We start from the raw sequence: 16,773 nt of genomic DNA, 5'->3' as shown, positions 1-16,773 counted from the left end.
AACTACTCCAAGTTATGTAAACTTCCCCTGAGGACCAGCCCTCTGGGAGAGAAGGCAGGAAGAATTTTTCCACTGGCTTCTGTCTCCCAGTGGTCAAATTTGGTCCCCTGGGGTGCTAACCCTTTTGTTTTTCTGACTGCCTGCAAGGACACGAGCACCAGCCTTATCAACAGGAAGCCCCAGCGTGGGAGGCGAGGAGGTGTGGTCGGGCCAGTGGTGAGGAACCCTCCATCTGGCTGTGCCTGCGGGTCCATTGGAGCCCTTGGTAGAGCTGGAGCAAAAGGGAGTGGAGCCCGAGGAGATCTGAACTGGCCCATTCGAGGACTCGATGCAATCACTAAAGGAAGGAGAAAATAGACACTGGGGTTCTCTTACCACTTTCTGCCACACCCTGTTTCCGTGAATGACACCCCTATTCATTTAGTTCCAGCAAGTGAGAAACCTAAGAGGCACCCTGACAGCTCCCTTGTCCTTAGACCTGCATCTGATCCCCAATATCTCCGTAATCTATTCGCTTCTCTCCATTTGGACCACCACGCTCTTAATCAGAGCCTCTATCATCTTCCGTGGGGACAAACGTCTCCTAATTGAACTCTTGTCCTCCTTCATATCCATTTCCCACATACGGCCTGAGTGGCTTTTCTGTAACACCAACTGGATCTTGTCACCATGCCCTGCTAATGTAAACCCTTCGACAGCTTTCCATTGCTTGGAGGATGAAGATGAAACACCTCAAGGTGGCCCACAAAGCCAGTGTGGCCTGGCCCTTCATTGTCCTCTGTTCCAGCCTCACCTGCCTACTTTTGGCCTCGGCTTTCTGAAGCTCCAGGCTGCCACAGGACCTTTGCACATGCTCTGCCCAGTGCTTGCCATCCTTTTCTCCTACCCGCCTTCTCACCTTGAAGCTCTCAGAGCAGTTACCTTTTCTCAGGAAAGTCTTTCTTGATTTTCCTGACTGGGACAAACTCCTATTATATATGTATCCAGTCCTGGATTCCCCAAAAAGCAGACTAAGTATGTATTTTGTATTTCAGGCGTTAGTGAAACATGGTCACTCTTAATTTTTCGTAAGATGCTAATTTCAAAGAAATCATCATGGGAAAGACAAGACTTTTTGAAATTTCACTACACTTATATATATATATATATTTGGCTGTGCCACGGGTTTGTGGGATCTTAGCTCCCCAACCAGGGATTGAACCTGCGCCCTCGGCAGTGAAAAATGTGGAGTCCTAACCACTGGACCACCAGGGAATTCCCCTACACTTATCTTTTGATTCTGCTTGTTTTTATCCTAAATTGATTATGGAAGAGGTCATAATCTTTTCAGTACTTAAAGCCTCTAAGAGCCAGCCTCTGGCTGTGGGAAAGGAACTGTCCTTGTAAGACTTTCTACAGTTGCAGCTTTGCTTGTTTACGTCATTAGTAGATGTTTGTCTTCCCCACAAGGCTCTCAGTCTTTTGAAGGTAGAGGCCTAGGTAGTGTTCTGACTCACCAGTGAGCTTAGCGCATACAGAGGAAAAATGCAGTAAACCTTCGTTAACGTGAGTCACAGGCGCCTGGAGCTCCAGCCTGGCTCAGCCACTTACTGGCTCTGTCCCTACACCTGTCTGTGCTGAAGATCACTTCTTATCTGAGTGGCTGGTGCCTGAGAAATAGGGTATATTTCCAGAGAGAGAAAGAGGAAAAAAGGCATGCACATATTTTAAGAGATGTGATTAGTTAAATTTCTACGTGGCTAAGACTGGAATAGCTAAGAGGGGTTGAATGAAGAATATTTCTAGACTCGCACTTATTGCTTGGGCCCATTCAACTGTATTTCCACTTTTTTTTCATGCTACAATAAGTGGGTGTAATAGGAGAGGTTTCAGTACAAATTTGATGGAGATAAACGGTTCTGATAAGAAATTCTCAGTATGTCTTAAACGGTGGATGAAGCAGGCAGAGTGGAGGCTGGGATTGCTATCCTGAAAGCAACCACAAGGTGGCGCTAGGTGCTCAGCAATGCGAGTCTTGCCTCCAGGGATTTGACTGTCACCCTTTCTCTAATCAATTGTCAGTTTATTTATTCTAACAAAGATTCCTTAGTCTCTTTCTAGTCCATAATTTTCTTTAATAAAACAGAGTTACATTTTCCCCTTTCATGTGTATCTTTACAGAATGACATGCTTGATGGAGAGTCATGAATAATATTGAGGATGATTCAGTGTCTCTGTGTTTTACTCCTGTACCATCCAAAGAGAAAATGACAAGAACACTTCTTTTCCTATATCAGTGTCATAATATGATATTGGATAATTGCAGTGCAATGTAATCACATTTCAGGAGAGAATACATAGCTTAAAACACTGAGCTGGGTGTAGGGGCCTAGGGCTTGATTCTCCAGGGTACTGGGGGCCAGAGCTGGTTTCTAAGACCTGCTCAGCCCCAGAATCTTCAGCCGATTTGACTGTAAGTCCTCTTTGCTAAGGATTCCTAGCACAGCCCCAGAACTGGAAGATTCTGGGGATGGCAATTCCAGATGCCGTGGGAGCCTAGGGGAAGGAGAGGTCTGCCTTACCTGAGCCCCCCCAACCCAGGGGCTCAGCTTGTGGCGTCTCTGAACCCAAGGCAACGCCGGAAAGCCAGTGCTGGGAATCGGGCTCAGAGGAAGGTCAAGGCGGAGTACCAGATCATGACCACCAGAGGGCAGCATCGCCCAGCAGTTAGAAGCATTGCAGCTAACAGCCAGGCCCAGGATAGACCTCGGGAGGCCGCTCTGCGCTCCTGTCTGGCAGGGACACCCGTGTCCGGTGCTTATTTCCATCTCCCCAACCACTCCTGGGCCTCAGTGGTCACAAAGGTGGGAGATGCTGTAGCACCTGCCTCGTGCCTTCTTGGCAAAGGTAGTTGCCATTGCATACCTGTGGTGCCATTGGAGCCCTGGAGCTGATGGGTGACTCATCAGCCGATCCCTGTGGCATCCAGAGACAGCCACCCCTCTGTGCTCACAGCAAGCGGTTGACTATCCCACTGGATGCTATCCAAGCATTGGGCAGGTAGATCAGGCAGCTTTCCTAGCTCAAGAAACTAAGGAAATGTCATTTAAAAAGAGCAAGAAAAAAAATATGACTTCACCAATTGTTCAAAAAATATGACTTCACAACCTGTATACCATGGTGATTAAGACTGCAACCACCCCTTCCCCCCCAGAAAAGACTGCAGACCCTGGAAACAGCCATCCAAGGTTTGAATCCTACTTCCTATACTTGGAAATTTAGGAAAGTGGACAAATTTCTTTGTGCCTCAATTTCTTTCTCTTTTTCTTCCTGAGTCACCAGAACACAATTCGGACCATCACCAAGTGAAACTGTAGTCTTAGGCCCTGAAACGCAGTTTTCTTTACATTTGCCTGTGATGCCTCTGGGCTCCCACCTCTGACCCAAGGCCACCAAGTCCTCCTGAGAGCTCAGTGTGTGCCTCAATTTCTGCATCTGCCAACTGGGAATGTTATCATTCCTATTTACCATAAAGGACCCTCCCTATCCCATAAGGTTATTGTGAGGATTAAGTGAGATCATTGTAAAGGCGATGTTTACTGAGCAATTGCTCTGTGCCAGGCACAGACCTAAGTCTTTTTATCTCTTGTATCTCAGAATTCTGACCACTGTTGTCTGTTATTACCTGCCTTTTATAGTTCATGAAATCAAGGCTTGGAGAGGTACAGTAGCAGAGCCAGGACTTGAAACCAGGCTTTTTGCTTTCAGAGTTTACTTTTTAAATCATCGCAAAGCATGTTGGTCTTGCAAATGATCATGTTGCTATTATAGTCCTGTGAATTCTTGTGAGCCCTGGATGACAGCCCTAGGTGAATTTGTTTTTTAAATTCAACCTCACAGTGCAGACAGGCTGCTTGCAATTGAGCTAACACTGCAGTGCAGGAGAAAGCTGGCTCCGTGTAGGAGATTCCTCTGGCATCCCCCTTCAGTGAATCACAAGCAGGCACTATTTGGGTGCAGAAGTGGAGTCCTGCATCGAGAGAGTATATCCTGGCTATAGAGCGTTCAGGCTTCTGGAGTCTAAGCTGAGAGTTCAAATCCTCCCTCTGGTGCACAGAAGCTGCTTTCTCCTCAGCTAGTGATGTGACTCTCTGAACCTTGCTTTACTAATCTGTAAAATGGGAATCATAATGTAAATTATCTTATACATTTTTTTGTTTTTACTTTTTAATCTCCTTTTATTTCTCCCACCTGTAATATTTTTGTTTCATGACTGATTTATTCTAATCAGAGTCTAATTAGTCTAATCTAATTACTAGAACTATATATTTTATGTTATTTAAAACATTTTTATTTTATATTGGAGTATAGTTGATTTTTAATGTTCTGTTAGTTTCAGGTATACAGCAAATGAATCTGTTATACATATATCTATTCTTTTTCAGTTGCTTCTCCCATATAAGTCACCACAGAGTATTGAGTAGCGTTCCTTGCTATACAGTAGGTCCTTGTTGATTATCTATTTTATATATAGTAACGTGTATGTATTAATCCCAACCTCCTAATTCATCCCTCACCCCCACCTTTCCCCTTTGGTAACCATAAGTTTTTTTTTCTAATACCTTATAAAATTTTTATGAATTTAAAAAATTTTTGTGAAATTACATTGGGAAAAGCATTTAAATATGTGTTTGCAGTGCCTGATAAACTTTACCTCTCAGAATGTGCTAAGCTTTACTTATTACTTTATTTGTATACTGTATTTATTTATTACTGTATTTACGTGGAGCTCTCATGTAAGGACAAGAGAAATCACATCCCTCCTGATTCTACCTTGGGACCAAAAAAATCTGAGTTCTCTCCTTAGTTTAGACAGCTGTTTGGTTTAGACAGCTGTTTCCTAATGAGCCTGCCCATTCCAAGATGGCTCCGGAGTGAACGTCTTAAAGCTTAGATCTGATCCTTTAGCTCAGCGCTGCCCCATAAGAATATATTGGGAACTACACGTGTACTTTTTCTTTTTTCTTTTTTTTTTAATTGAAGTATAGTTTTTTTTATTATTATGACTTTTACTTATGTCTCTCTACTTTTCATATTTGAAATACACATGACAAGAGTTTTTATCCTTTACATATAGATGCTTTCATATGTCACCATGTAAAGTGTAAACATTCTAAAATAAAAGTGGACAAAGGACATGAACAAGCTAATCACAAAAGAAATATAGACGCTAATGAACATGTGCACAGAAGTTCAACCTTAATGAAAGCATCATTAATCAAATAGACAAAAATTAATGATGAGATGAGATTGTTTGCTATTAAATTGGCAGATTAATGGTCAGATCCTACGTTACTATGGGTGCAGTGGAATAAGCACTCTCAAGTACTATTGTTAGGAGTGTAAACTGATCCAGATTCCTGGAGGCACATTACAAAACTTAAAAATGTTCATTCTCTTAACATGGTGATATCATGCAAAAGAATTTTCCTCTGAAGAAAATCAGAGATATTCGCAAAAAGTTCTGCACAAAATACACGTGTACTTTTAATTTTTTTAGTAGTCACATTAAAAAAGGAAACAAAATTCCTTTAAATAAAATTATTAAAATTCCTTTTAATAATATATTTTATTTACCTCAATATATCCAAAAATATTATAATTTGATATGTAATCAATAGAAAAACTTACTAATGTGATCTCTTATATTCTTTTCTTTGTACGTTGAAGCCCATCGTATATTTTATACCTGTAGCTCATCCCCATTCACCCTGGTCACTTTTCTAGTGCTTGATAGCTACTGTGGTGAGTGGGTAATGTACCAGACAGTGCAGGTCCAGCTCTCTGGTGACACTTTAATGGCAACATAATGGTGGTTGGCTTTCCCAGCCTTATTTAACTTTAACCCCGTGACATTTGAAGCTCTTTCTTTCGCATCTCTGCACTTTTGCCCGTGTCTTTCTGCCTCCGTGGCATTCCCTCCAAGTTGGGTATCTTACCTCTACTCTCCTGTTGAACCTCATGTCAACCCCATAAGGTAGATACTAGAGTGACTCCCATTGTACAGATGGGAAAACCAAGCCTTGAAATGATTGGGCTGCTCACCCATGGCAATGTGACTGGTGAGCGGCTGTGCTATGCTCTGAACCACTCTGCTCTATTGAAGGTAACACTGTTGAATGAGCAGTGATGCCCCAAATTGGACTGGGAATGGGCTGCCAGCGGCAGGAGTGGGTGTCTGGTGAACAGAGGTATTCGAGAGGCCCCTGAATGATGGCCCTCGGACCGGGGTGCTGTCGAGGAGATTTCTGCACTGGATTGGGGCAGGGTGGCAGGCTAATGGTGCTCTTTGCAATTCTGAGAATCTAGGATGTCTCCCTGTCCCTGGGAAGTGTGGGCTCCAGGCAGCCTGGATGGGCAGCGCTGTCTCCTGCTCTGGCCCCAGGGTGAAGGGCTTGACTTCCTCGGTTATTGGTGCCAGGCTGGCCTTCCCGAAGCTCAGTCGCCCCTGGGCAGCCTCTGGGCTGATTGTGTTGGTCTTCTCCCCTGGAGGGCTCCGCCCCACATCCTCCCATTGTCAGCACTGATACAGTACTTCGTTAATTTAGACTCACTGTAAATATTTTTGGAAACACCCTGTTGCTCTCCTGAAGGCTGATAGAGCTGGGTGCGAGCGGGGGTCGGGTCCCGTCCGCCTCTTCCTGACCTCTTTCCGGCCTCTGCGCTGTTTCCTGTCCTCCTGCCTCCTGCCAGCCCTCTTCTCAGCCTCCAAGGAAGAAAGCCTTCCTCTGAATGCAACCTTTAGGGATGCGAGGGGAAGACAGAGTGGCACAGGGGACAGCGTGCTTGATCCCGTGGGGACACCTGGAGGAATTCCCTTTCCCTCCACGGGCCTCACTTTCCTCATTGGCAAAGTCAAGTATATGCAACAGATGAGTGACTGCAAAGCTTTTTCACGGGCAAAGGCCACTTTACCTGCTTTCCTGTCCTCCCCCCACAAATGAGTTAGCATTTGGGAGGATTCTGTTTATCTAGCGCGCTCCGTTTATTAAATAACAATGAATTCATCTTTCTAGCTTTTATTCATCAGAGCATCCTGAGCAGCACGTAGGCACCAGAATTACCACTTCGAGGTGTGAAAATCCAAGCTTGACATGTAGAGAGGGTTATCTCCCTAAGGGGGAGGCGGGGAAGGTGTCATTTCCAAAAGGTTTTATGAAATGCTGATGCTGGCCCTGTGCTACTTCCTCTCCCCCATTACTCTCCTCTTAAGGGCCATCACCTCAGCTTCGGAATCAATGGCCTCAATGCAATTTAGGGAGTCCTTTCTCTTCGAAGTCATGGGAAACTAGCCCTCCATCCAGGTGGTCTTAGAGAAAGCCCTGACTTCACAGGGCTTCTGAAGTTATAGAAATGCTGGTCCTTCTGGCTGCAGCCTAATGGTCCCTGTGTATTTATTAGATGCCCACTGTGTACAGGTGCCATGCTACGTGGGGGGGGGGTGTGGGTAATGGTGGGTGAAGGCGTGAGAGGGGTGGGTGAGGAGATAAGGAAAGGTCCTGCCCATCACTGACTTCCACCGAGTCAGTCTGCCTCTCTCTTTTGATCTTTTTAGCAGGAAATCCACTTCTTCAAACGCCTCTGGGAGCCACTGCCACAATTCCCGGAGTCACAGAAAGCTAGCTCTGGCTGGTTCAATGTCCTCATGTACCAACAGGGAAACTGAGGCTCAGGGAGGGCAAGAGCCTTGTCTAGGGTCACACAGCAAGCTAGTCATTCAGGTTCCAGCTAGAATGTCAGCGACTCCCAAGCCCTGCACTCCCGTGGTCTACCCTGTCAAAAATCATCCCCTTTCCGTGTATTTTCTCTGTCGTTATCCATAGATTTCATCGCGTTTCCTTACTGCGCATCTATTTTGTCTCGTTCCGGCCTCTAGGATGTACGTGCAGGAGATCGGAGACACGGTCTGAATTGTTCACACTATAGTAGCTGCTCAGTAAGTATTTGTTGAGTGAATGAATTCGTGATCAAGATGAAATTGGGACTCGTATTTCCTGGCTCCCAGGCCGGTGGGTTTTCCTGCATTTGCTGTCCCCAGAGCTCAGGAGATCCAGGAGTTCCGGAGACTGGCCTGGGAGTCTGAAGGACACCAAATGGCCAGGGGAGAAGGGGCTGCCAAGGGGGCTCTGCTTTAATGGTCAGAAGGCAGCTGCCCATTTGCTTTCGGTCAGATAAGCTGGGATGGGGAAGGGAGTGTGGCTGGAGGAAAGGGAGTGGGCTGGGCACCCCGCCTGCTTCCCTCGCCTGCCCTCCCCTTCTCCTCAGATGACACCACCAGCTGTGAGGGACACAGCTGCTGCCCCTTGGGAAGGGAAGAACAGGGCCCTGGTGCCCTGGGTGAGTTCCGAAGCTGAGTTCAAAGCAGACCTGTGAAGTGAGGGGGCTGCAGCGGGCAGCTGGGGGAGGAGGTGAGAAGTCAGCGAGGGGCAGAGAAAAGCAAGCCTCTGCTTTGATGTCCTGCACCCAGGCTTGGGGCCAGGTCTGGGCGAGGTTCAGCCTTTCCCCTCATCCCAAGCCCTTAGAGAGACTCCATTAACCGCCTTTCCTGCCCTCGAAGAGGCTGTTGCTGCAGGTCCCTGACCCCACCACACACTACGTGCTCGAATGCCGCGCTCAGCGCGCAGGCGCACCCGGGCGCGCACAGGTCCTGCCCACTCACGAGCAGCTCCACCCCAGCCGCAAGTGTGCGCAGTCGCACACGGCCCGGGCGCAGGGCCAAGGCACTCTTTGCCTTCTAGGCCAGGGACAACCCTGGAGGTGGGGTGGGCGAGGGCTGTGGAGTCACTGGACCCACCCCCACCCCCACCCCAGCAGTCTGGGCGCCCTTCAAAGGGCCCACAGCAGGTCTGGGGCGCTGGGCTGCCAGGCTCATCACAGTTTCCCAAAGAAATCACCCACGAGAGGGGCAAGTCCCGGGGGAAACGTGCTCGGCCTCTCCAGCTCCGGCCAACCCCGGTGGGGCGTGTGAGGACAGTGGCCGAGGGTCTGGCCTTGCTGCTGCTTTGCCGGGTGGCTCACGGTAGGTTCTTCTAGCTCAGTTCAGCAAAAAGGTGCCCTTGTTCGTGCAGTAGAGCAGCGCTGCGGTGAAGACCCAACCTCTTCTATCCTTTCCCCGAGCGCATTCCTTTGGTTCTAACTCAGCAGATATATACCAGTGCCAAGTTCAGGGGGGACCGAAATGAAAAGCAGGCTCTGCCCATGTACTCTCTGTCTGGAGAGGGCTAACTTCAGAGCCCTGGGGGCACGTGAGGTCAGCCTTCAGCTGCTCGGCCCACTGAGTAAACTTGCATCTTCTGTTTTGGGTGACAGGCGCCTTGGGTGTCAGGCAGGGTGAGGGAGCAGGGCTGGCCGATCCTACCCCGTTCAGGCTGCCGTGGCAGGGCACTCAGGCCATCCGGTTCCAGCTGGTTCTCGGCTGGGGGCCAGATCTTATCAGCACCCCACCCTCTCTGGCCCCAGTCAATGACCCCCTCCCAGCCCTGGCTCCCTATTCCCTCCCATCTCGGTGAGTCTGGTTCTTCTGGTGAGATTAACTGCTTCTCTGAGTCAGAGAGCCTGGAGGCCAGAGGATTAGAGAGATGGATCCGTCTCCTCTCCCAACAGGGTCTCTGGGCTCCTGTCTGGCTCGGAATTCAAGTGGGAGCAGCCAGGAACAGCTGGCCGATTTGGGGGATACTCTTGCCCACCTCCTTCTGTGTTCCTAACTGCAAAGGGCACAAGTGCCTACATCTTTCTGAGAAAACCAGAGACGCTCTGGATTCACTGGGGGTCTTGCATTTTTTTTTTTTTTTTGGTCATTTTATTTATTTATTTTGCATTTTCTTTTTATTCTTTTTTAATATCTTTATTGGAGTATAATTGCTTTACAATGTTGTGTTAGTTTCTGCTGTACAACAAAGTGAATCAGCTGTATGTATACATACATCCCCACATCCCCTCCCTCTTGAGCCTGCTTCCATTTGGCCTCTATCTTGGAAGGGCCATCTCTTGTGACCTGACCTGAGCTGATTCCTGCTCGACACCTAGGTCCCTTTTGATAGGTCAAGGTAATCACTGAAGAAGTCTAACATGGCGGAAGGTTAACCATTTTCACCGAAGCCTGCTGTCAGGTTATAATGACAGCCCCTCTGCCACCTGCACAGTCTTCTGTCAGACAAACGTGCAGGAGCAAGCAGGCCCCAAGCAATCCCTACCCTGTGTATTGTGAGATCAAGGAAGCCCCAGCTCTGGGTCCTATTGGGTGCCCGGACCACCGTGTTGCAGACTGCCACGATTCCAGAGGCTGGTCCTGTTAACTTTCTACCTGGCCTCAGGCGACTGGAAATCCCCTTTGGGAATAGCTGGTCACAGGGCGGTTTCTAGATCAGGCTAAGGTGCACTGACTCTTGCCTGGCAGTGTCTTATACTCTGTTTAATCAAGAGTGGGGAGTATCTCGAACATACTTTAGTCAATCTATTTTTAATTTCACCCAAGAGAGCTTATTTCAAAGTAAACCACAGGTATCCTAGCACCATCCTACATTTTTATACTCTCTACAGATGGCAAATCCCCCAGTTTAAAACGGGTTGGAGTTTTTTCTTTGGGAACGTAGTGGTTTAGTTCATAGACTCAAGACAGCCTTGGTTCAAATTCTGATCTGACCTTGGCCACGTCACTTCACCTCCCTGTCCCTCAGTTTCCTTATCTGTAAATTGAGTTGAATGAGGGTACCTACTTTCTAAAGTGTTTCTGCTGATTAAAAGAGATCATGAAGACATATAAAATAGAAAATGTTTAGAAGAATGTCTAGCATGTAGTAAGCACTCAATAATTAATCCTCACAGGAAACACCAACAGTTCGCATCTGCACGTTGCCTTTCGGGAAAGGGCATCCGAGATCCTCAGGACCCTCCTTATCCTTCTCTGCTTCTCCTTTCTTGCGTCTCCCCGTTACCCTCTGAGGCTTTGGCCGTGCTTGTTTTCATTTCCCCGGCTTTGCATTTTGTGTTTCTTCCTCCCGGCCTATCCTTCCTGTTTTTCTGCTTCCTTCTGTTCGGGGTAAGCTGCCGTTCAAAGAGCACCAACTGGGGGCCTGGGGACATGTTTTACTTGTCCTGCCCTCTTATTTTTAAAAAATGGAATGAATTCCCCAAATTTACAAATCTGGAAATTTCCCATAAAATCTAGAATTTGAAATTATGTAGAAAGATCAGAAGGCATGGTCCTGGTAGCTTCCACATTTCTGTGTGGCAAGTGGAGACTGGAGCCCAGGAGTCTTCCTCCTGATAGAGTGTGCTTGCCCCTCTTGCCAGCCTCCACCACTCCCTGTTGTCTCAGGCTGCTTGTTTTACCCAGATACATTCTTAGCCTGGTCCTTGTGAGTATTTGAGTTTGGGGTCCCTGTCTTAAGACCTCTGGCGATGATTTTTCTGACTGACTCTTCTTGAGATAACAGATTCTAATTCTGTAAGCCTTTTGCTTTGAATGTGGCCGAGACTCATCTCCGGATTTTGCTTCATCTCACTCTTGCCCAACTTTAGATGGCCTTCTCCACTCTCAGGGGTGCATAGTTTTAATCTTATCTTGTGTCTCATTCTCCCCTTCCTGCCCAGAGGTCCTGGAGAGGCCAACGGACAGGGCAAAGCCAGTTTCTATGGGATTGTGCCCACAGCATCTACTAAATGGTTACCCGTTTTTCTGCCTCTTCCTTCAGTTATGACTTCCTGACCCCCACATGCCCTGTCTGGTCTATGTACGGCAGTAAGAACTCAGGGACCGAAATGTATCCGTGTTTTCACTGCATAGTAATTCAAACACCCGTTCTTCTTTATATGGACTCCTCTTTTCACTCACTCCCTGATTCATCCATCCACTTACTTATTCACTCAACAACCATTTAGTGACCACCTACTACCTGCCAGGCACTGAATTCGGTGCTTGGAGAAGAAGAAAAGCAAACAACAAAAGCAAAACAAAATTTATCCTGTGAACTTGGGCAAGACATTTACCTTGTTCAGCCTCAGTTTCCCCCCTCAGTTTCAAGCCATAGATTTAGTAGCTTGATTAGAGATACTGTCGTCTGAGGTTTCTTTCTTCTCTGACTCTCTCCTTGACCCTCTAAAACTTCCTGTGCCATCTGAAAACTGCAATCTGCTAACAGCTTATGAATCGTAGACAAATCCCTCTATAACTGGGTCTGTAGACCACAAACATCCCCACAGAGAGAGGGTCAAAGCCGAGGTGTAAAGGAGGAGGGTGTGAGGGGAAGGATAGAGGGAAGTCTGCTCGGGGTGGGGCTGGGAGGGCGGGAGGGGAGGGGAGGGTGGAGGACGGAGGAGACAGACCGGCCTACCAGGAGGGCATGCCAGAGGCTGAGACCATCCTGCGAAATCTCACACCCTCCTCGCCCCCTCCCCGGCTCCAGCTCAGGCTGGGTTTCAATCTGCATAATTTGCCCCATTTAGAGGGCCTGGGAGGGGGTGAGAACAGGAGGGTGCAGAGGACTGAGGAGGGCTTCTCCAAACACCAGAGGAAACTGGAGGGAGAGAAACTGGGCCAGGAGGAGAGCAGGCTGCAAACCACAGATAACATTCTGCCCAGCACTGCAGGGGTCAATCTGGTCCACTTGCCCAGGGACAAGAAGGAAAAAAAAAAAAGTGGGCTGTAACTTCAAGATCCTAAGACTCACAAGTGAGGGGCTGGTCTGGAGGTGGGAGGAGGGAGGGACAGCCAAGGAGGAGACAGAGACTCAGGAGGGCGCGAGGAAGTGTCTGAGCTGAGGCTGGGGCAGGGCAGGAGCGGGTGGAGGGAAGCCTGCAGGAGGGAGGCATCCTTCAGGGTCCAGAGGAGCCAGAGGCAGCTCCATCTGCTGCTAGGAAGGGCTCTGGACACCTCCAGCCCTTCCCGCCTGCCCTCCGAGGCTCCAGCCAGCAGCTGAGGGTACTTGCTGAGTTGGCGCGACACAGCCACGGAGCTGGTACCCCCGGGACCCCGTGCCCGACTTGGCTCCCCAGCATGGAGGAAGGTGGCGATTTCGACAACTACTACGGGGTGGACAACCAGTCTGAGTGTGAGTACGCGGACTGGAAGTCCTCGGGGGCCCTCATCCCTGCCATCTACATGCTGGTGTTCCTGCTGGGCACCACGGGCAACGGCCTGGTGCTCTGGACCCTGTTTCGGAGCAGCCGCGAGAAGAGGCGCTCGGCTGACATCTTCATCGCCAGCCTGGCGGTGGCCGACCTGACTTTCGTGGTGACCCTGCCGCTGTGGGCCACCTACACGTACCGGGACTACGATTGGCCCTTCGGGGCGTTTGCCTGCAAGCTCAGCAGCTATCTCATCTTCGTCAACATGTACGCCAGCGTCTTCTGTCTCACCGGCCTCAGCTTCGACCGCTACCTGGCCATCGTGAGGCCCGTGGCCAACGCCCGGCTGCGGCTGCGGGTGAGCGGGGCCGCGGCCACGGCCGTCCTGTGGGCGCTGGCCGCCCTCCTGGCCGTGCCGGTCATGGTGTTCCGCTCCACCGGCACCATCCTCCACGTGGAGAACAGCACCAGGGTGCAGTGCTTCATGGACTACTCCATGGTGGCCGGCCCGAGCTCCGAGTGGGCCTGGGAGGTGGGCCTGGGCGTCTCGTCCACCGCCGTGGGCTTCGTGGTGCCCTTCATCGTCATGCTCACCTGCTATTTCTTCATCGCCCAGACCATCGCTGGCCACTTCCGCAAGGAGCGCATCGAGGGCCTGCGGAAGCGGCGCCGTCTCCTGAGTATCATCGTGGTGCTGGTGTTGACGTTCGCCCTGTGCTGGACGCCCTACCACCTGGTGAAGACGCTCTACATGCTGGGCAGCCTGCTGCACTGGCCCTGCGACTTCGACATCTTCCTCCTGAACGTTTTCCCCTACTGCACCTGCATCAGCTACGTCAACAGCTGCCTCAACCCCTTCCTCTACGCCTTCTTCGACCTGCGCTTCCGCCAGGCCTGCGCCTCCGTGCTCTGCTGGGGACAGAGCAGGTGCGGGGGAGCCTCCCACAGCAGCAGTGGGGAGAAGTCGGCCAGCTACTCCTCCGGGCACAGCCAGGGGCCCGGCCCCGGCAGCGGGAAGGGCGGAGAGCCGACGCAGGAGAAATCCATCCCCTACAGCCAAGAGACCCTCGTGGTTGACTAGGGCTGGGATCGCGGGCGCCTGGTGCCCTCTGCCCGGCCCCAGCCTTTGCCCTTGCTCTCTGAAGGTCAGGTCGCCGGGGGCACCTTCTCTCTTGCACTTGACTCCTTTCCCTGCCTCCTGCCTGTGTCCTTGTCCTCCTTTTCCCTTTGCTCTGGTTCAGAGGTTTGTGGTTTAGTGGAGAGAGATTGAGCCCTGCAGACCCGGGCTCTGCCACTCAGTCTCTGTGAGACTGACCTTGCCGCAGTCTCTTCAACTCTCTGAGACGCAGTTTCTCTACGTGTATACAATGGAGAAACTAAAATGATGTGTGTGTCCTGGCTCAGTAAAAGTTCATTTCCCCCCAGCATTTTTCTTGGATCTGCAGCTTTTTTTCCTCCCCCCATTTCCTTTTAGGTCTCTCGCCCCTCTTCCTCTCTCTGTTTCCCCCTTTCTCTCTGCAATTTTTACTCAGAATCCGTACCTCCTGGCTCCCACCCCCTCTCCCATAGCTCGTCTTCCTCGTTCAGTCCCTCCTTTCCATTTTTACTTCTTCGCTCTGAAGGGCTCCTAAGGGTTAAGACTCCTGAAGCTTGCAAACACTGCCCCTGTTCAAGCTCTTTGTCCGGTTCCCTGAGTGCCCCGGGAGGGAATGGGAGAATGGCCGAATGGCCGGGCAGGAGGCGGGCTGGGTGTCAGCAAAATGACTGCTCCCGTCTCTGCAGCTGAGGGCTCCAGAGCCTCCCTCCAAATTGGAGCGCTTTGCTGTCCTTTCAGGCACTGGAGGTAGAGCTGTCCACGAAGGGGGCCTCCCTTCCTGCAGCCCCTCCACGATGCCAACTAGATATGCTTTCTACAGATTTCCTTAGACCCTTTTATTTCATCCTCTATTTTCTGTGGGGACTGGAAGGCAATGGGGTTGATGAAGCAGCAGGCTCCTTGGTTTCATGATATGAATGGGGAGCTGGGAAGGGAAGATGGAGAAAGAGGGGGAGTCTGCATTTCGTCTAAATGCTGCTTGGGTTCCCTCCCCAAGTCCTCATCCCTCCAACCTCCTCCAGAACCGTGAGCCGCGGCTCTCTCCCTGTCTCTCCACCCCATCCCGACATCTCCAGGATGTTTTTCTTGGGCACTGGTGTGAGTGGGTGCCAGGGGTCACTTTGGTGGGGGTGGGACGCTTGCTTTGTGTGCGCACATGTGTGTAAACGAGGATGAGCATCGCACGGAGAGTGGTGTGCCCGTGTTACTTGTCACTTGGATGAACTCACCCGCCCCCCCCCCCCCCGCCCCACTCTCCAGATCTCTGCTCTTCACCCAATATCCCTGAGGGAAGAAGGGACATGCTGAGGCAATTTAGAATAAAAATGAGTCCACCCCCACTGGATCTGGGGGCTCTGACGGCTGGTCCGCGCTTTAAGAGAGAAGTCTGTGTTTGTGCCCAGGCTCCCTCTAGGGAGATCCCTTCCCAAAGCAGCTGGCGCCCAAAGCTTGGGGAAGTCTTGTGCTCTGGGTCCCTGCGCCGCTGTCCTTAGTTCTATGAGGGAAATGGGAGCTTCCCTTGACCCCTTTCCCAAGCCTGCCAAACTTGCTTTGAATTTATAAGCATCTCCTTCATCACTATTTTTCCAGGGTCAGTAGCCCTCTTCCTAAAGGGGGACACCTGCTTGCCATGTGGTGGAAAGCACTGGGTGGGTTTTTTTCTCACCTCCCGTCAGGATCAGACCGCTTGGCTTCTTGGGGGGCTGGGAACGGGGACTGGAGCAGTCATAGCAAGACTGGTGGCATGACAGCCACACCGCCAGAGAGGCTTTGAGGATGAAGATGCTTGTGGGGCCTTTGTGCACCGAGGGCAGGGTGTGTATGTTCCGGGTTTTGTTCTTGGAGGACTCTGGACATGAAGGACAAGACATGAGCCATGGAGGCAGGAAGAGCCCAGCTTGATGTCAGTGGACATCTTGACCCTGGGTGGGATGGAGCCAGCTCTGGGAGCAGAGGGAGGGGAAGAAGGGAAGGGACTTATCTCAGCTCATTCTTCCCATCTCAGGCCAGAATCTTCCACAGACAGACTCACTTTCTCAGTCCAGGGCTGTCCCCAAAGCCTCCATTCAAGGCTGGAGGAAGCTCCCAGAAGGGAAGAGGTGCCCCCTGAGGCCCCGTCGGTGATCCTGGACAGAGGGTGGAGGAGGCTGCCGGCTGCCCCACTTGCCCCTTCTTTGGAACGTCTATGCTATTTTTTGACCCTGTTAGTCACTGCGGTTCATCAAATAAACCTTTTTGTGTGTGTGTGTAACTATTGTGTCCGAAGCCTTTTCTCACACTCGTGTCTTGGGATAAGGAAGGGACCCCTAGTTTGCAAATGTTATGGTGGGAAGTGGGGCGAGTAGGCTGAGGGGAGCAGTGCGGAGAAGACGACCTAAAAGGAGTTGAGTGGGAAACTGGAGAGGAAGCTGGGGGGGTGGGGTGGCGAAAAGATGGAGAAAATAGACGCCAGAGAAGGGACAGGATCGGAGTGAGAACAGGGAAGACAGCAGAGGAAATAAAGGGACAGGGTGCCGCTAAGCTTTTGTGCTCTGAAAAGCCGTGGAATCAGTGGGCACACACGTCAGAGCCCA

At 50.4% G+C, this 16,773-nt stretch overlaps 1 protein-coding gene across 1 annotated transcript; it reads left to right on the top strand.

Moving 5' to 3' along the window:
* Window positions 1–12,831: 12,831 nt before the first annotated feature.
* APLNR (apelin receptor) lies at window positions 12,832–15,423 on the top strand. The gene has a single exon (XM_082660356.1). The coding sequence runs from the start codon at window positions 13,034–13,036 to the stop codon at window positions 14,183–14,185; it is 1,152 nt and encodes a 383-aa protein (XP_082516482.1). The 5' UTR covers window positions 12,832–13,033; the 3' UTR covers window positions 14,186–15,423.
* The last annotated feature ends 1,350 nt before the right edge of the window (window positions 15,424–16,773 follow it).

The sequence above is a fragment of the Grampus griseus genome (genome assembly GCF_964374135.1).
Source record: "Grampus griseus genome assembly, chromosome: 8".
In the NCBI taxonomy this organism is placed as follows: Eukaryota; Metazoa; Chordata; class Mammalia; order Artiodactyla; family Delphinidae; genus Grampus; species Grampus griseus.
This window is presented reverse-complemented; position numbering and strand designations above follow the sequence as displayed.